The sequence below is a fragment of the Eleutherodactylus coqui genome, chromosome 13 (assembly GCF_035609145.1).
Source record: "Eleutherodactylus coqui strain aEleCoq1 chromosome 13, aEleCoq1.hap1, whole genome shotgun sequence".
Classification (NCBI taxonomy): domain Eukaryota; kingdom Metazoa; phylum Chordata; class Amphibia; order Anura; family Eleutherodactylidae; genus Eleutherodactylus; species Eleutherodactylus coqui.
In genome coordinates this window covers 43,795,128-43,815,225 of record NC_089849.1, presented here as the reverse complement: position 1 = coordinate 43,815,225, position 20,098 = coordinate 43,795,128, and the positions used below count along the sequence as shown (strand labels likewise).

At 45.8% G+C, this 20,098-nt stretch overlaps 1 protein-coding gene across 1 annotated transcript in view; it reads right to left on the bottom strand.

Annotated features, from left to right (window-relative positions):
- The window catches only part of PIP4K2B (phosphatidylinositol-5-phosphate 4-kinase type 2 beta), a 35,800-nt gene extending 16,189 nt beyond the window's left edge, over window positions 1-19,611 (bottom strand). The window contains exons 1-3 of the mRNA XM_066587419.1: window positions 19,098-19,611; window positions 10,146-10,243; window positions 934-1,030 (exon numbers count right to left, since the gene is read on the bottom strand). Of these exons, the coding sequence (XP_066443516.1) occupies window positions 934-1,030; window positions 10,146-10,243; window positions 19,098-19,241 (339 nt within the window). The 5' untranslated portion in view covers window positions 19,242-19,611. The remainder of the gene's footprint in view (window positions 1-933; window positions 1,031-10,145; window positions 10,244-19,097) is intronic.
- Window positions 19,612-20,098: the final 487 nt, after the last annotated feature.

The following is a 20,098-nucleotide window of genomic DNA, read 5'->3' as shown; positions in this document are numbered from 1 at the left end:
GACAGCCTGTGCGAGAACAATGGAGCTGTGCGCAAAGCTCAGAGCACATGCTGTTCTCTGCAAACAGCTCCCAGAGGCCTTTTTACATGCAAATGAAGACATTAGTGTCCATTAACACTTTATGCAAAATGATCACTAAAACTGACAATCTTTCAATTGTTTGAAAGATTGTCTTTGCGTGTAAATGGGCATTTAGTGGTTCTAGGACTCGTTTTCAACCTTACAAGATGGGTACAGCAATTTTCTAACTATATAAAGCAAACAATGCTCTGCTCTCTGATTGGCCAGTGGTGATCACATGAGTATAGTGTATTAGTAGTCTAACACTACCAATCACTGCGGGGATTAGGTACTCAGTTGATTGTGTCAGCCATCTTGGATGGCCAAAAACAGGCCTCAGAAGTGGCAGATCGGAGCTACATCACAAAAGAACAACCACAGGTGATACAACCCCCTCCCCCTATGCTTCAGGGACAGAATTTTGTCGGGAAACCGGAGGGTCACTAATGAAATATGACCTCAGGGCCTAATGTATATGGCAGATGGCCTATATAATCTAATCTAACAGGTGCTGTATTATGGAGATATGCTATTCTAGGGGAGAATATCTTTGAAGCCTGGAGCCTGTACTACATCACAGTGAGACCTTACGGTTCTTCAGTATGGATCTATACAGACTCCGTTTGCTGCAGTTTAGGATGTGAATATTCTTCTCTAGGAAAGAATATCTCCAGAATGTAGGAACTAATGGAAGATGGACCTTTTTTTCTGTCAGATTCCATAGACACCCAAGAGAATACAACAACTCTGTATGCTTGGGTATGATACTGGAATCATGCAGCTTACATTAAGCCGGTGTCGTACCACGGCTCTGAAAATGACTTGGACCTTCTATAAGGCCGTTGTACAGTATTCTGCATAATACACATTTACCTGGTAGTCCTGATCATCAATTCCAAATCTCTCTCTCAGATTACGGAAGACCATGGGACAATATTCCTTAAATTTAAAACGGCTCGGCAGGTTCTCTCTAGAAATAAGAAAGGATTCATTATAAAGACATGAAATGTCCACATTTATTATTGCAAATTCAAAGCATATTAAAAAAAACTATGAAAACAATCAATAAACACATCTTACTAAGGGCTCCTGTCCACGGGCGAATTTTCACTGAGTTCCCCACGGCGATAATTCGGCCGCGGGGAACGCTTTCCCTAGCGTTGCAATGGAAAGCGCAACCCTCCCTTCCACGAGCGGAGAATCATAGCTATTCTCCACTCGCAGCCGGCAAATTGCAGCATGCTGCGAATTTACGTGATTCTCCGCGGTGAGCCTATCTGTCAGATCGGATCCTTGTGGAGATCCGTCAGCTGGCACCTGCTCCCCGGCGTAGGAGATCCGCCGCGGGATATTGCAACGCCCATGGACAGGCACCATAAGTCTGCTCTCACACAGGATGCTTTTTACTGCGGCATTCTAAATGCTGCACTAATTGCGGTACAACGCTCCCATTAATTTCTGCTGTCTGTTCCATTTTCATGCGTTTTTGCACTTAAAGGCGCCTCATCACAATAAAGGGGTGCTTTACCAAACACCATTGAGCGCATTAAACATGCGTTTGAAAACGCCCATCCAAAATTGCGATAAAAACACAGCGTTTTACTAATGCCGTGTGTGAGAGCGGCCTTAGTGCTGCAAATAAAATTAAAATAATGCACTTCCGTTTTTTTTTGCATTTAGTTTTCCTTCTTATGCATTTAGAAAGCCTCATGCTTGGTTTGCAGGCTCTCCTACAGTTAATTTTCTGGCTCAGGAGAATTCCCAGCACTTATAGGCTAGTCTCTCTCATGAATGCACACAAGCTCAGTGCTCCCCTCTCTTCTCTTTTTTCAGAGGCTGTGTAGCATAACCCCTCAATACTACACAGCTAGCTCTCCATTCTCACTCCTGGTTAGAGCAGAAAATTCACCCAGAGTGAATTACAGCCCTCTGTAATAGTAGCTTTCTCTTCTCTATACTCTGTTCTCCTCCACCATCCCCCAAAACTGTAATTAAGCCCTCTGTAATAGCTCAGTGGAAAGGCTGTAACAAGAGAGCAGGCTAGAGGAGGAATCAGTCAATTTACTGACAGAATTTGCTAAGATTTCAGTTTTCCAGTCTGCAGCACCTTGGAAAACAATACAAGCATAGAAACAAAATAATCAGAAATTTTTAATGAAAATTACAAAAAGTCTTCATTTTCAAAAACACAATGATTTTTTTTTAGGAAACGGGCAAAGGTGTACACAAAAAGCAATAATCCTGTTCATCTATATGATCTTGGTAGGGAGCCCCCCCCCCCCTCCCCACGACTCTTCACCAAGTTCCAGGCCTCTTTCTAATGCACGTTTCCTCTGAAACGTTCCACATGCCACAGTGATTCAAAGTAATAGACAAATGTCTTTTGGAACTTTATGCTACTCATGTTTCAAGCAGCAAATATAGCCCTACACAGATTTTAATTTATGGCCCTTCTAAGAAGGCAGGCTTGAGTTTATGTCTAGTTATATCACTATATACGAAGTACACTCAAGTTCTACAGTCTAAGATTTATTTTTTTGGAAATAGGAGCAGAAAGAAACATGGGACACATCTTAGAAGACGCAGACATTCCTCTGAGATGTACGAGACAGATGGCAGAATCATCCAGTGTTAGAAGCGTTTCAAGTACTTAAAATGGCGACATTCATGTTCCTAGAACAGCGTGTAATCATCAGTTTTCTTCGTTTGCCTGGAACGACACCAATCGACATTCATCGTCAGTTGAGTGAGATGTGTGGTGAAGGTTTCAAGGAAATGAAAAATGTGAGTTCATAGGTGCAACAATTCAAAGAAGGCTAAGCATAGTGTGAGAACGAACCAAAAGACCCTCAGTCAGACACCAGCCGGTCCGACAACACGATTGTGCGAGTAGAACAAGTGGTTTTGGAGGACGGACTGTGGAAGAAATTGTCTGCAAAGTCGACATTTCTGTAGGATCTGAGTGCACCCTCCTACGTGAAGACCTTGAAGATGTGAAAAGTTCACTCCAGTTGGGTGCCACGAGTCCATAAAGACCATGTTCCTGCTCATGGGGCGGCCCTTATTCAGGGGATTTCTTCATGACAACAACATTTGAAGTTGTTCCTCTTACTCACCTGACCTTGCACATAGCGCCGTTTGTTATTCTCCAGCGATGAAGGCCACTCTCTGTGGTAGAACGTTTTCCAGTAATGCCGCTCTTGCATCAGTGATTTTCAAGTGGACAAAAGTCGTGAGGGAGATTATGTTGAGAAGTGACAATACTTTCAGCTTTCTGGGATAAGTGCTTCTTTTAGAATAAAAATAAAAACTTAAGAGATCTTAGACCCTGAATGCACCTCGTACTGTTATTTCTATCATATACACTCCAGAAGAAGCACTTTATTAGTGACTAATCTCACACATAAATGTATGTTTCTAAGGCTACCAACAAGAACAGAGGAAACCTCAACCTGGAACGGAGCCTGCTACATCAGCAGAAAAGCAATGACAGGAGGGTCATAAAACCCAGGACCCTGCCTGATAAGAGATAAGCGTCCCAAGAATTAATGCAGCGGTCTTCCTCCATCAATCACCACGGATAACAATGAGAGGAAAGCCATTTCATTACATCGCGTCACGATTCTTCATTTCGACTGCAATGCAGAACCAGGAGGTCAGGTCTATCCACACACTAAAGGTCAATGGTGACGTCCAGAAAATGAGCTGCCAAGCACTTTATAAAGAGGAGCGCTCGCTCTCCGCATCCACGGCACGGACAATACTGATAAAGAATCGCCCATTTTAGCAAGAAAAGTTGCTGAGATTCTTATGAACAATAACTACCACAAAGGCCGCGACCACACCGATGTTGCAGAATCAACTACAAATACACACAGGATCAGGCTTTCACTGTAGATGAGGCCTTCACAACATGCGGCCCGGTAGAGGACTTCTGGCAGCCCATGGTCTGTGACAGGACCATGATGTCAAGAGACTAGTTGTAGCCCCTTGACATCATGCTACAGTCCGTGGTGCAGTCATGTCACACTAACCGCTAGCAGTAAAGCCTAAACTTTAACACCAGCAGCGGTAACAACTAGCGTGACATGACTGTGCGGAGCAAAGGACCTTCAGTGAATGAGCCATGTGACCAGCCATGCGTTGGGTCATTTAAGTCAGGGAAGGTCCTGTAGGACCCGGGAGCAGTGGTGCGGCAGAATCTTTCAACCCACAATATTTGGAACGGTATGTATACACTGCAGTAAGAGTATTGCAGGGTAAAAAAATATGTGTGATTCAGCTCGGGCTTTTTCTTAGGTTCCTAACTATATTACAAATGTAAATTGTTAGTTTTTCAAACGTTTAGTTTAATCATTAAATTATAGATGAAATACTTTTTTAATGGCTTACTTACAAAGTGAGCTGCTTAAAATCTATCTATCTGTGGCCCCAAGAGGTTTGCAGATTTTGGCCTCTGCCTACTGCCAAGTTGTGCAGGCCTAATGTAGACGATGGTCATGGCTCAGCTCATACCTCTCCCTGAACAGGTCACAGAGCATGGACAAAACACTCCAACAGAAGTCAATGAGTTAGATACTGTTCATTGCGTGAATGCCCCATGATGCCGCTGTAAAGCATCTCTAAAAGCTGTTATCTACAGCTCAGGCAAGATGGCCGCCCCCATGGTCATGTATAGAAAATAGAATTAAAGAAGAAAAATCTACAATCAGAAACTCAAAACAGATTAGAGAGGAAAAAAAAAAAGGAATTTTCCGGTATCTAGTTTTCAAATCTAGGCGTTAACTCCCTTTAAAGGGCACCCATCACCAGAAAATTAATTTTAAATCCGTCAGCACAGTGTAATAGAGCACGACGCAAGCAAGCAAAAAAAAAAGCCATTTAGCATGAACAGAAATTCATCCTTTGCCGTTTGTGCATTGAGTATGCAAATGTGCAAGTCAAAGAGGCGGCGCCATCATGATTCTGAGTCGGCACAATACTGCAGAAACCTGGCCTCTTCCCTGCTCGATGACGCCTCCCCGATTATTGACCTCAGTGATGGCAGCACCGAAATCTCATGAATGCACCCCCCTTGCCACAACTTCCCTAAACATGCAAAGTGAATCGAAGACACAGCAGGAGGGGCGCACTGAGCATTCGCAAGACTTCAGAGCTATCAGCATGGACGCCAATACACAGGGGAGGCGTTGGGGGTTTCAGCAGGAGGAGAAGCTGGGTTTCCGCAGTGACATGGAGGAATAATGGCGCTGTCTCAGACTCTAGGTGGCGCATTTGCATAGTGGGCAGGCAAACAAAAAGTAAGGCTATCTGTTAATGTTAAATGACTTTCTGTGCAGAACCACGTGTGGCCGCTTGTGTCACGCTCTATTACAATGTAGTAGCGGATTTAAAAGAAGTTTTCTGTTGACAGGTGCCTTTAAGATCTTGGTCTTCTAAACCCACCAAGTATCCTTAATCTACATGGTCATAATGAATCTTAAAGCGATTCTGCCAAAATTTATAGTTATCTTTCCACAGCATAAGGAATCTGCTGACTGTCCCTGAATGGCTTGGCCTTCAAGCATGCGCCACTCCATTCAATTTAATGGGAATGCCAGAGATGGCCGAGTTCAAGTGATCAGCTAACTTGAGCAGTCCCACTGGAATGAATGGACTAGTAAGAAGCATGTGTGACCACCAGAGAAGAACAATGGAGGTAATATACCCCACCCTTCGGTTCCGGGACAGGAATTTGTCCCGAAACTCGAGGGTTGCTTTCACGTTGGTAACCATATCAACCCCCTCACCACCAATGTGATGATCTGTGCGATAAGACAAAAGGATTGTATAATCTATTAAGGAGCTTACATGTTATTTAAAAATATATGTCTGGTGCTCCGGCCCTGTTAGATAGAAGGATCATCGTTCAAAAAAATAGATCATTCAAACGAGTGACGAGGAACGGTAATAGTCCCGTCTAAATGAAGCCAACAACAAGTGATAATTGTTCATAATTGGTTCGTCGTTCATTTAATGCAGACATAAGAATCACTGTTGGCTCGTTCACTTTAAATACCGATTGTGCAGTTGTTCTTACTACTACTATAAGGCCCATTTACACGCAACGACTGTCGCTCAAAATTTGTTAAAACAAATGCAAGTGCTTGATAATAGTTAGGTCTAAACGCGAGCCATCGTGGACTTTGTTTGCTTTTCATTTTGCGCTCATTTTTAGCTTGCATAAAAGTAATCGGCGCTCGCTTACTTCTCATTATGTTTAAGCACTTCACATAGAATGTGAAGAACTGATTGAGAAGTGAACAATTCTCAGCGATGATCTGCCTGTCCAAGCATTCTGCACGAACTTGTGCGCTCATTCAAATGAGAATCTGCTCGTGTAAAAGGGGCAGTACTTTCTTTTCCAGTATCACAAAAGCCCTTTAAGACCAGGAGAAAGCATTTCAGTCATTTGGGTACAGGAACCCTGGCTCGGAGTTTACTTATTTGTGCAATGAAGCAATGAGAAACTGCCAGGTTCTTTGTCTATAAGAGATATGCAATCAACACAAAAATGTGCAAAAATTCCTTCCCCCACTTTCATATCTCCACTTTCCCTCAGCTACATGCTTTTACTTATGGAATCCATGTATGGATTGACCGTGGCTCCTATAAAAATGTGTGAATAAAGCCCAATTTATTAAGATCTTCCTTTCAACTTAGTTCATGCATACTCATTGAGAAAAAAATGAATTAATGCACCAAGGAGTTGTTGGAATCGGATGGGACTTTCTATGTGTGACTGTAATGATGATATGTGTATGTGATTACAATATTAGATCGAAAGGAGACGTTTATTGGTGAAAACTGTTTAATTCACAGGAGTCTCTAGGACCCCGTTGTGCTACCTCTAGCCTGGATACATGATGAGATAGGGGTGGGCATGGAGGCTCTAGTACCCTGTTGGGCCGCCTCTAGCCTGGATACATGATGTGATACAGTCGGGCATGGAGGCTCTAGTACCCTGTTGGGCCGCCTCTAGCCTGGATACATGATGTGATACAGGCGGGCATGGAGGCTCTAGTACACTGTGGGCCGCCTCTAGCCTGGATACATGATGTGATACAGTCGGGCATGGAGGCTCAAGTACCCTGTTGGGCTGCCTCTAGCCTGGATTCATGATGAGTTACAGTCTGGCATGGAGCCTCTAGTACCCAGTTAGACTGCCTCTAGCCTGGATACATGATGATATACGGTCGGGCATGGAGGCTTTTGTACCCTGATGGGCCACCTCTAGCCTGGATACATGATGGGATACAGTCTCTAATACCCTGTTGGGCTGCCTCTAGCCTGAATATATAATGAGATACGGTCGGGCATGGAGGCTCCAATACTCTGTTGGGCCGGCCTCTAGTCTGGATATATGATGAGATACGTTCGGGCATGAAGACACACAGGCTTTGTATAGTATTTGCGGCAAATTTACCCACAGATGTAGCAACTGGACTTCTTGATCACTCGTAGGCTGCCGAAGCTGGTGTCCCAGATGGTCCCATAAATGCTCAATCGGTGATAAATCTGCCAACCAGGCAGGGCAAGGAAGTGTGGCAACCTAGCAGAGGCATTCCTGTGACATCCTTGTGTGTGCGACCTAGCAATATCCTGCTGAAAGATGCCTGTTGGAAGCCCAGCCATATCACTGAGCCATTCATGTCCCTCAATCATTACTAGGGGTGAACGATTGCCACATGCAACGGCTTCACAGATCATCACACCAGCAATTGGGGCAGCGTGCTGCTCCACAGCAAAGGCAGGATTGGAGCGCTCACTCTGAGGCCTCCAGACAAGGACAGCACCATGGTCGGCTCCCAAACTGAACCTGGATTTGTCCCTAAAGGTGATTGAGTTCCAGTCTCTAGCAGTCCAGGTGTCTGGTTCATGACACCACTGAAAGTGACAGTGTTGGAGTGTAAATGAATGGCTAGACATGTAATGGGGGCCATAACACCAAATTTCCTGGAAATGGTTCGGGCAGACATCATTCTATAATTTTCTACTCACCCGCTTCGCAGTTCCCACGAAGTCCATGCACTGGACGAAAATTTTAGAGTCACATGTGCATGCTCTCCTGTACAAGTCTATGGGAAAGCACGTATACCAGACTCTGAAAAAAGTTAGATTTTCCTGCGGACCTTGGCGCTTGACACCGCAGGAACCAGGGGAGTATAGAAAAATGCAGCCCCCGATTCCCTGTCACCTGCCCTAACGGCACCATAAGTTAAACGTGGTTTAGACGCAACGATTATCGCTCAAAAGATGTCTTTTGAGCGATAATCGTTGTCTGCATTTAGAGGGCAAGGTGATCGCTGAAACGGCAGTTTCACAGTTTTAAGCGATCACTTTGCGCTCCGAGCGGGGTATCCAGAAGACAAGCGGGGCTGCTTGTCTTCTGCATCCAGCTGTTCTCTTCTCAGAGTGCCCGGCTGTTATACAGCTGTGCGCTCCGTGCGGAGTTTGAAGAACACAGCTGGACTGCTGTGTTCTTCATACCCCGGCTGTGTTCACGGAGCGGGATACAGCTAAAAACAATAGTATCAGCTGTATTTCGTTGTGAACTCCTGATAAGGCTGATCATTCTCTTTCATTCTCCAACGTAAACTGCATGATGTCAGTGCAGCTAGACACAACGATTATCGCTCAAAAGACGAGTTGTATTTTGTAATGGTACTATTCAATCTGCCATATAATGTACTAAAAAACTTTAAAAGATTTTAAGTGGGGTGAAATGGCCCCCCTCCCCCTGAAATTACGGCATCTTTCAGTGTGTCTTGTTTCTACAGCGTACACACTGCAATAGAAGCAACATGATAACTTTATTCTATGGGTCAGTACGATTACTACGATACCAAACTTATACAGTCTTTTTTGCTGTACTAGTTTTATTTTTTTTTCCAGAGATTTTTTTTATTTTGTTTATTATTTTCCCTCGCCATCCTCTGACCGCTATAACTATTTTATTTTTTCATCTACATAGTTGTGCAAGGGCTCATTAGTCAATATGACTTTTTGATCGCTTTTTATTACATTTTGTCTTGGAGACAGGGTGACCAAAATAGCACAATTCTGGCACTCTTTTTTTTTATTCCGACAACATTCAGCGTGCGGGGTAAATTATGCGTTACTTTGATAGATCGGACTTTCACGGATGCAGCGATACCAAATATGTATTTTTGTTTTATTATTTAGGTTCTTTTATTATAAATATGGCAAAAGGCTTTTTTTATTACTTCTTTTTAAATAATTAGTAAAACTTTATTAATCTTAATTTTACTTTTTTTTTTTTAGTCGCCCAGAGGGGGGACAACAACTTGCGATGCTTTGGACGCTCCTAGCATTACGTCATACTGCGATCGGGCAGGCAGTCGATCAAGCTACCCCAAGGGTATGGCTTGATAGGCATTCTGACAAGACAGCCCTGGGGCCTTTCAGAAGGCCCCCGGTTGCCATGACACCCGCACGGCTCCCTGCGATCTCATCGCAGTGGGCCATACGGGACCCCCAAAAATCGGGTTAACAGCTCCGATGAGCTGCGCGGCTTATTGAAGCTATTTCCACCGGGTGTCGGCTGTAAGAAATAGCCAGCACCCATGTTGTATGAAGAGAGATAGCCGTGCGATCTCTCTTCATACATACCCGACGCTACAGGACATAACTGTATGTCCTATAGCGTTAAGAGGTTAAAGGGATCATTGGCGATGGACAACCACCATATTCCACAACAACTAGCTGATCAAGTAGGGTCCCATGCTTTGCAGTTCTTACAAGTCCATCAGCCAGGGTACCCGGCCCTGAACACTGGGCTTACCTGCACTGCCAGAAAGCAACATCCCAATAAAATCAATGTGTTGGCAACCTTCTATATATGGACCAGGTCCTCCAACACCAAAGCCTACCTATAAAATCAGATATCCAGTGAGGTATCTTAAAGGGCAGCTAAATGTGCCCATATCATGTAGCTGGCATTTACCCAACGCTTCTTTACCGGATATAGCCGTGCTGTATCCTGCCAGGATGGGAGACAGCAGGAGATACAGGACCGCACTTACTTGTTAAATAGGTGGTTATCCACTTTGATCTTGCTGTAGGCTTTAAAGTCATCTGGCATCAGCATGACCGGGACAGGGACATTACTCAGCTCATTGATCTGCAGACCAGAAGAGGGAACAGTTAGTGCAATAGGGATTATATTCACATGCCTCAGAATAACAATTTTTTCCAGCATTCCCCCACCCAGAGCAAGAGACTTCCAGCATAGGCTGGGAGTTGTAGTAGCTGTACACCCCTGCATCAGATGTAGACAGGAGCTGACATGGTATGCAGTATCTCATTGATGCGGCTGCGTCTGGTATTGCATCTCAGCTACATTCACTATGAATACAACATTAATGTTTTATATCCTGGAACACCGAGTGGAAACTCAGCGGCGCACAGGGAGAGCATAGAAACTCAGGACCGCAGTACGCCAAGCCTGCAGTGCTAATCACGACTCACTGTGCTGCCCGCAATGCTGTTCCTGGGAACGTGGGGGGACGTTTCTCTAAGGTCTTTTTACACGTGCTAATGGTTATTAAAGGGGTTTTCCGTGGACATACTATTGATGACCTATCCTCAGGATAGGCCATCAATAGTTGATTGGCCGGGTCCGCCGCTCGGGACACCGAACGATCAGCTGTGTGGGCACATGCTGTAAGCGCTGTAATAAAGTTTGGAACGGAAGCCTCTGCACCAACCTCAGTGTAGTGGCCAGTGCTTTTAAGTGCAGACACAGCTCTCATTGAAATAAATGGGAACCGTGCCTGCAGTTACAAGCACCGGCTTTCACTCCGACTTCTGTTATTGTGGCGCAGACAGAATGTGCCCGCACACCTGATCGGTCGGGGTCCGGAGAGGTGGACCCGGGCCGATCAACTATTGATCACCTATCCTGAGAATAGGTCATCAATAGTATTTCCACAGAAAACCCCTTTAATGATTACTGTGATTTAGAAAATAAATATGGGATTGACAAGGCAACTGTTAGGCGGATTCACAACTGGCTGAGGAATCGTACTCAAAGAGTGGTCATAAATGGCTGCACATCCAAGTGGAAGAATGTATCGAGTGGGGTACCACAAGGATCTCTGCTGGGCCCAGTGTTGTTCAACATTTTTATAAATGATCTGGAGGAGAGAATTGATGGGAATCTGATCAAATTTGCTGATGACACAAAACTAGGAGGGATAGCTAACACTAGGGAAGAGAGAGAGAGAGAATTCAAAAAGATCTAGAAAAGCTTGTACAGTGGGCAGCGACTAACAGAATGGTATTTAACAAGTAGAAATGCAAAGTCCTACATCTGGGCAAGAAAAATCAAGAAGGCACACACAGAATGGGAGGAATCGGACTAAGCAGCAGCACATGAGAAAAAGACTTGGGTATACTAATAGATCACAGACTGAACATGAGTCAACAATATGATGCAGCAGCCAAAAAGGCAAACACAATTGTGGAATGTATTAGGAGAAGCATAGAGTCTAGACCACGTGAAGTAATTATCCCCCTCTACTCTTCTGTGTCCAGTTTTGGGCCCCACAATTTAAAAATGACACCGACAAACTTAAGCAAGTTCCTAGAAGAACTACCAGGATGGTGAGAAGTCTGCAAATTATGTCCTATGAGGAACGGTAAAAGGATCTTCAAATTGAAGGGTATACATATGTAGATTATTGTGCAAGTGTCACTTGTCAATGGATATGTACATGTAAACAAGGCAACCCATAATGCAGCCGTGCTCGATATTAAAGGGGTGGTCTCGCGAAACCAAGTGGGGTTATACACTTCCGTATGGCCATATTAATGCACTTTGTAATGTACATTGTGCATTAAATATGAGCCATACAGAAGTTATTCCACTTACCTGCTCCGTTGCTAGCGTCCTCGTCTCCATGGTTCCGTCTAAATTCGCTGGCAGCTTGCTTTTTTAGACGCGCTTGCGCAGTCCGGTCTTCTCCATTCAGCACGAGCCGCTTCAGTGTGCTCCCCGCTACAGCTCTTCTGCGCATGCGCAGACGAGCTGTCACTGCTCGGGAGCGCGCTGCAGCGGCCATTCTGCACCATCCTCTGTTAGAGGAAGGTGCAGAAACTGGAGCTGCCCAGCGGAGAAGCCCAGCCCAGCCCAGCAGCCCCGAGAAGCCTCCCAGGTAAGTGATTTGTCCGGGGGGGGGCTGCCGCTGCGATGGGGGGGCTGTCGCTAGGCCGGGGGGGGCTGCCGCTGCGATGGGGGGGCTGTCGCTAGGCCGGGGGGGGGCTGCCGCTAGGCCGGGGGGGGCTGCCGCTAGGCCGGGGGAACTAGCGCTGGGCTCCGGAACCTAGCGCTGGGCTCCGGGGCCTTCACCTGGGCTGAGGGTCTAGCGCTGGGGAGCCGGGGGCTAGCGCCGGTTACCTGCTGTCTGGTCGGCGGCTGCGGGGCGTCTGGTCGGCGGCTGCGATGCGTCCGGTTGCCATGGAGACACAGCTGGCGGCGTCTCGGGAGCGCGCACGTCGGGCTGCAGCGAGCGACGGGGAAAGAGCCGGCGGCCATCTTGAGGAAACTTATATAAGTTGCTGAAACGCTGGAACGGTAAGTACGAACCAGCTAGAAATGTCATTTACAGGGGGGCTTAGTAATGTATGTTTAATGGGGGGGACTGGGCAAAAAAAAAATTTAACTGCTTCCTCGAGACATCTCCTTTAAGGAACCAGATTTTAAAGTGCACCTATCAATTTGAAAAAAAAAATGTCACAAGTTCTAATTGGTGCGGTTCCGGATGTTGAGACCCCAACTGATCATTTAAAAGAAGAAGCAGAACCACTTGCCTGAATATTGTGCTCCTTCACCTCCTATTGGGTTAGCCGATATATGGGCTAGGCACACTCTATAGCCCGTACACAAAGAGAATATGCTGTAGATGGAAGCTGAAGAGCACTTCTTACTCTTCATAAATATTAAAGCGACCCTCCGATTTTGGGATTTATCTACAGTTGTTCTTCTCCGCCGTCCCTCAGATCTGCTGTTTTCTGCTCCCGTTTTCAATATTGTGTATTGCATGATTTCCTCAGCTGTGTGAAGGCGGCCTGAGTGTTTCAGGACCTTGACCCAGACTAATCGAAAACTCTGACACGTCTCAACGCAATAAAAGAAACTCCCCTCAAAGTAGCGCAGATAAGGAAATTGGCGCACTACACATGCAGTTATTAAACAGTATACGGATTTTCACCATTTTTACAGTTGTGATAAAGACAACATTACTGGAAGCCCTACATGCTAGAAATTCTAGTACATTTCCCTGCACGCTTCATGCCCTGTGTGCTTTTAGCTATAACAGCATTGATATAGGAATTAATGGCAAAGTAATCCGTAAGTGAGACTGATCAGTAGGGGGTGGTAAACCCTAGACCCTCACCTCTTCTGGCACGTAACCGGAATGCTATTTTAAAGAGCGCCCGTCATCCATCCTAGAGCTATAAAACCCCCTACGCCAATAAAACAATGATGGAATGACATTTATCATGTTATCCTGGCCTAAGCATACCTGTAAAACGAAGGCATTTACATTTCCCATGGCATATGTAAATTACCGGTGAGAGGTTCGGTGGGCGAGGAGGATCGTCTCTGGTAGGCTGGCCGGACCTTTCACAGTAATGTGGACACTAATGTCCCATCCGTGACCCTGATGCTTTTATTTAAGACATTTTGTGTATCAGATAAATTAAAATTCTGTCACATGGCAGAGGTCGGCGCCCATCGGAGTCTACTGAATCCGCTAATCCAGGAGCTCCCGGCACGTGCGAGAGTTTGATCACCGCGTTGACATTGTCCATGTCACAGTAGCAGAGAGGCGCTACTTTAGGATACGCATGTCTGTAGAGATGAGCCGGCCAAATAACCGGACCATTCGGCGGTAATTTTTACGCCCTACCCTGAAAGCTACACTGCGTGAAAAAAAATAATAAAAAAGCAATACTCACCTAGCAGACGCCGTCCGGGTACCTCCCGCTGCTCTCCGGGCACTTGTAATCGCCAGCAGTGCGTCACTTGTTGGTAACAGGTTTGAAGACCCCGCCTCCAGCAAGAGATTGCTCTGATTGGTTCATTGAGGGCTAACTCAGCCAATCAGAGCAATCTCTTGCTGGAGGCGGGGTCTTCAAACCCTATTACTAGCAAAAGATGCTCTGTCGGCGATGACAAGTTGCCGAAAGCCTGAAGGGATGTCGGAGAACAGTGGGAGGGACCCAGACGGCGCCTACTAGGTGAGTAGAAGACCTCCCTCACACATTTCTGGCATTCAGCTTCCTTGGCTGCGTTTTCAGCTGCAAACACCTGTGTAAGGGAGGTCTTAGGCTGGTGGGAAACCTACGATGCTTGCAGTTTGGGCGGAGTATATTAGCAGTCGGGTCAAGACACTCGCCCATATTAAGGACATGTAAATGTGGCCAGAACACGCTCATCTGTCACCGGCCGTAGAGAGTCATTCAGAATTTATCATTTATGTATATTTTGCCAAGCTGTCCCGATTTCGTCATTGCGTGAGAATGACTCCGGCAGATACACGGTTATTGACGCAATGCAGTCTGACCAATTGAAATCTGGGGCACTGGTCAGAAGATGAAGACGACATTATGGTACTTGCTTTGTGGACAACAGAATGAACCACGTTTACCGAGACTGCCCTTCCTGCCGTGTGTAACCAATCACAACACAGCTTTTATTTTCCCAGTGGAGGATGTGAAAACTAAGTCCCGATTGGTTGCTATGGGCATCCAGGCTGTTTTTTCTCTCGGGCTATATACACACATGGCAGAATTATTAACTCCCAGAATTACCAAGGATACATGGACCCTCTATGCAAGCATATTGACATTCACAGACACAATATATTCCGAGGTCACAGTAGAAGGCGTGCTGTGTTATACAATAAAACATAACTTTTATTAACACAAATATAAAAAAAGAAAAAAAACTCTATTGCACCTTACCAGGTCTCAATACTACCCTATAAGTGATGAGGCGGGGTAACCGCCCTGAAAAGGACGTCCCTGCAGAGCATCCTATCCCTAACTAGCCATACTTCACTTTAAATAAAAAGGGAGAATTATGTGTTATCGTACATTTTTCGTTCTCTCATTTTATTTAGGGTGAAGTAGGGCGAGTTAGGGATAGATTACTGCGTGGGGTCGTCCTTTTCAGGGCAGTTACCCCACCTCATCACTTATAGTTTAGTGTTTGGAATCTGGTAGGGTGCAATAGAGTTTTTTTGTTATATCTAAGGTAATAAAAGTTATGTTTTATTGTATGACACAGCACGCCTTCTTCTTTGACCATGACAGAATTGTAGAAAAATGTTGTGACCGAAAATGTGTTCCATACATCTGAATGGGATTGTTTCTTCAGCACGGGTATGGATTTATGCAAATCCTGTTCAGATGACTGCAACAGTCTCAAAAAATAAAAATTAAAAGATAAAAGGGTCCATGTGCGATCCGTTGCAAATATGCACTGAACACGGACAAAAAAAAACAACAAAAAAAAACAGATTTCGGAATAAGCCCTAAGGCTAACTTCACACAGGCAAGCGCGATATATGGCTGTGAATCTCACCCCCATATCACACTCCCCACCATGTGAAATCCCCTGGGATGCGAGGAGTTGTCATGTGAAAACAGCATTGTCTCACTTCGGGGATGTAGCGATCTTTCACTGCAGTTTGTGGAGTTTCGCTCATTGTTTTCAATGGGAAACCTCGCATCACGTGCACCTACCGTGTTTCCCCGAAAATAAGACAGTGTCTTAGAATTAATTTTTGTCCTTAATTTTTGTCCAAAAAGGTTTAACTTTTTTACATGTATAGCTGTCTGGAAACTATTTAAATTGACTTTTTTAATTAACTGTTAGCAAGGCTGAATTTTGGAGTAGGGCTTATATTTCAAGCATCCTCAAAAAGCCTGAAAAATCATTTTGCATCCTCAAAAATTCTGGAAAATCATGCTATGTCTTATTTTCGGGGTATGTCTTATTTTCAGGGAAACAGGGTAGCATGTGGGGTGATGATGATGCTGCCGGCCCCATTGAAGACAATGGGCGCTGCAATGCAAAAGCACGCACAAGATAGTAGCGATTTGTTTTCCGCATAGGATCGCGGTGCCATGCAGGAAATCATCACTCATGTGTATGACCCCATTCAAAAGAATAGGGTTCATATTCGAGCGTCTCACAATGCGCACATCTCGCATGATTTTGACGCCCACGTGAAGGCAGCATTGACACTTTCAATTTTTTGCTGCATTTTTGAACCCCATGCATTTTTTTGCAGATTTTTAAAAATGCAACAAAACATGCCAAGTGTGAACGGAGCCTGAAGACGTGTTCAGGAGGGGCGGATTTAGTGCAGCTTTACCATGCGGACCCTCTGCACAGAAAACCCACAGCATTTACAGCTGCGGCCGAGTGGATGAGACTATGAAAAACTCGTCCACATGCTGGGGGAAAAATTGACCTGCAGCGCAGACTTCAAATCCGCAGCATGTCAATTTTATTGCCGTTTATGCTGCGGAATTCACCTCTTCTCAATGGAGGGGGTAAATCTGCGCCACAATCTGCACCAAATGTTGCGAATTTTGATACAGACTCTCAGCTGCGGACATTCTGCGGCACATCCGCCCCGTGGAACATACCACAAGGGTGCTACTACACAAGAGTTCCTCCCTGCAAAACACAGGCGGAGCCATGCTGATGGCAGCCGGCACCTGAATGCAGCAGTTCAATCACTACGACGAGTCCAGTTGGCGGCAGCAACCAGCGTTTCTCCGCCGGTATTCTGGCAGATTCAGCCTGGCAACTGTTGGGAAGCCGCTGGCGCTTGTGTGATAGCGGCCTACGGTGGCTTTCAGACGAGTGTATTATGGCCACATTTCTGCGTCCATAATACGGACGTGTGTCCTGGCCTGACTGCTGGGCTCACTGACCCGAAGCACCGTAGGCACCTGCTGCCGCAGACTGGCACGACGTACCCGCCACGTGCCGCCGTACCTTTATACAGGTTTCAGTAATGATTTCCATTGTTTATACATTTGTACATAAACAGAAATTAACCACTAATTACCTGTGCGATTAACGCATAACCTAACTGTACACAGGTCAGACTAGTAGGCGCCCGGACGCCCCATAACACCCGTCTCCATCTTCTACCTGCGCTGACAGCCCGCCTGGCAGAGAAGGTACCCAGCAGACATGGAGAAGTACGTGTGAAGACTTACAGCCCTCATTCAGCACAATGGTTGCGTTGTCATAGTAAACACAGGAAATGGTAGAGATATAGAGGGGAGGAAATCTATAGGTGTGTCCCGTATTACTGCACGGGCGCCTCCCCGCATATACCAAGGAGTGTGATATATAGCTTACATAATAACACAAACACTTTCATTATACAAGTGTAATATTATATATACATATAATGCACTCCTCTGTGGGGTGAGATATGTATACCATGTATGACAGGGTGCATGAGCTATATGGATTGGATGAGGATGGGCCTATATATAGGCCTGAGAGAGATATGCAGAGATGGATATGTGGGTGTATCTGCAGCTCTGGACGATATGCATTTATTAGGTGATGGGTATATGTCTGCATACATTTGCCGATTGGTGTATGTTGTTGTTAACCGTTCAGTTGTTCATGACCGTTAAGGCGAGCTCCCTCCATGTTTTTCGGTTTTGCCCTGCTTCTTTCAGTTGTCCGATATCCATGCCAGTATCAGCTTTGACAGTATCAAGTGTAAATGGAAATGTATCTGCAGCTCTGGAGGATATGCATATATTAGGTGATGGGTGTATATCTGCAGCTCTGGAGGATATGCATATATTAGGTGATGGGTGTATATCTGCAGCTCTGGGGGATATGCATATATTAGGTGATGGGTGTATATCTGCAGCTCTGGGGGATATGCATATATTAGGTGATGAGTGTATATCTGCAGCTCTGGGGGATATGCATATATTAGGTGATGAGTGTATATCTATCAGAGCTGCAGATATACACCCATCACCTAATATATGCATATCCGCAGCTCTGGTAGATATGCAAACATTAGGTGATTGGTGCCTATTACGCACATAGTGGTGTGTATTTTAAGCTCTGAAGGATATGCATACATTAGCTAATAGGTGTATAAGGAGATGTAACTGCAGCTCTGGAGGACATGCATACACTAGTTGTTTGGTGCATATTACACACAGAGTGGGGTGTATCTGCAGCTCTGGAGGATATGCATATATATTAGCTAATAGGTGCATATTACACACAGAGTGGGGTGTATCTGCAGCTCTGGAGGGTATGCATATATATTAGCTAATAGGTGCATATTACACACAGAGTGGGGTGTATCTGCAGCTCTGGAGGGTATGCATACATTAGCCAACAGGTATATATGGAGGTGTAAATGCAGCTCTGGAGGATATGCATACATTAGCCGATGGGTGCATATGGAGGTGTTACTGCAGCTCTGGAGGATATGTATACATTAGGTGATCAGTATTTATGGATGAGGATATACATATATCAGGTGATGGGTATATATCTGCAGCTATGAAAGATATACATACCAACAGTTGTATACAGAGGTGTAACTGCAGCTTTGGAGGATATGCATACATTAGGTGATTGATGCATATTACACACTTAGTGGGGTGTATCTGCAGCTCTCAAGAATATGCATACATTAGCTGATAGGTGTATATGGAGGTGTAACTGCAGCTTTGGAGAACATGCATACATTAGTAGATTAGTGCATATTACACACTGAGTGGGGTGTATCTGCAGCTCTGGAGGATATGCATACATTAGGTGATTGATGCATATTACACACCTAGTGGGTGTATCTGCAGCTGTGGAGGACATGCATACATTAGCCGATAGGTGTAACTGCAGCTCTGGAGGATACGCATATAACACACATCTAGGGGGGTGTATATGGGGATCGTACCGTGTGGTTGACCCCCCACATGAGGACACTCAGGAGGGGCTCGCTGGCTCGGAAGAGCTTCACTTTCTGACATACGAAATGCTTCTTCTTGGTCTTGGTCTTGCTGGCGCTGCCGGTCACCGCGCTGCTGCAGTTGGAGGCCATGATCGCGGCGGGGACTCCCCGTCTGCGGGCTCTCGGCCACCCCCTTGGCACAGATCTAGTTACCGGGATCCCCCTCCGGGGGCATTGGCCCCTGCAGCTACCAGGATCTCATGTTCTCCCCAGTCTTCCGGTCCGGCGATGTCACCGTTAGGCGGCGCTGGCGGTAAGCTCCCAGGTATTCTCAGTGCTGCTCCCTGGCTGTCAGTGCGCTAATGCAAGCTGTCACCGGTCGCCATGCAATTCCCCTAAACCCTGAGTTCAGAGGCGATCGCCGGCGCTGAACCCCAACCCAGTGCGGCCTGCCAACTGGTCTCGCTCGGTTGCTCCCGGTAGAGCCGGTCCGGTCCCCGCTCCGGACAAGATGGCTGCCTGCAGCGGGCGGTGCGGACGGCAGCATGTTGAGAGAGAAGTGGGTGGGGATGTGATCGGCGACACTGCGGGCATTACAGGGAAGGGGCGATAATCGTGAGATCTGATCGGTACGCCTCTATTGACCGAGAAATAAACGAGAACATTAACGGAGAAACGGTGTCATCGTGATCTAACGACCCGGGGAATTAGATCAGCCCGTCTCACTCCCCCCAGCCTAACACGTGAATGGTACAGTCCGGCCGAGACTGACAGATTGAGCGGAGTACGTGAATGGTGTGCACGGGGGATGCGGCTCCGGCTGATGGATGGCACATCGTGCGGCTCGCGCAGGGTGGAGGGCGAAAAGAGCAATTATTTTTTATTAAAAAAATGGAAAAATGGTTTAAAATTACCAGATTGAGATCGCAGCGCAGACTCAGATGCGCAATGTTAGCGCGTTCGCCGTTTTTGGGGGGAACGGACATAAATTAGATTTCTGTAAAAAA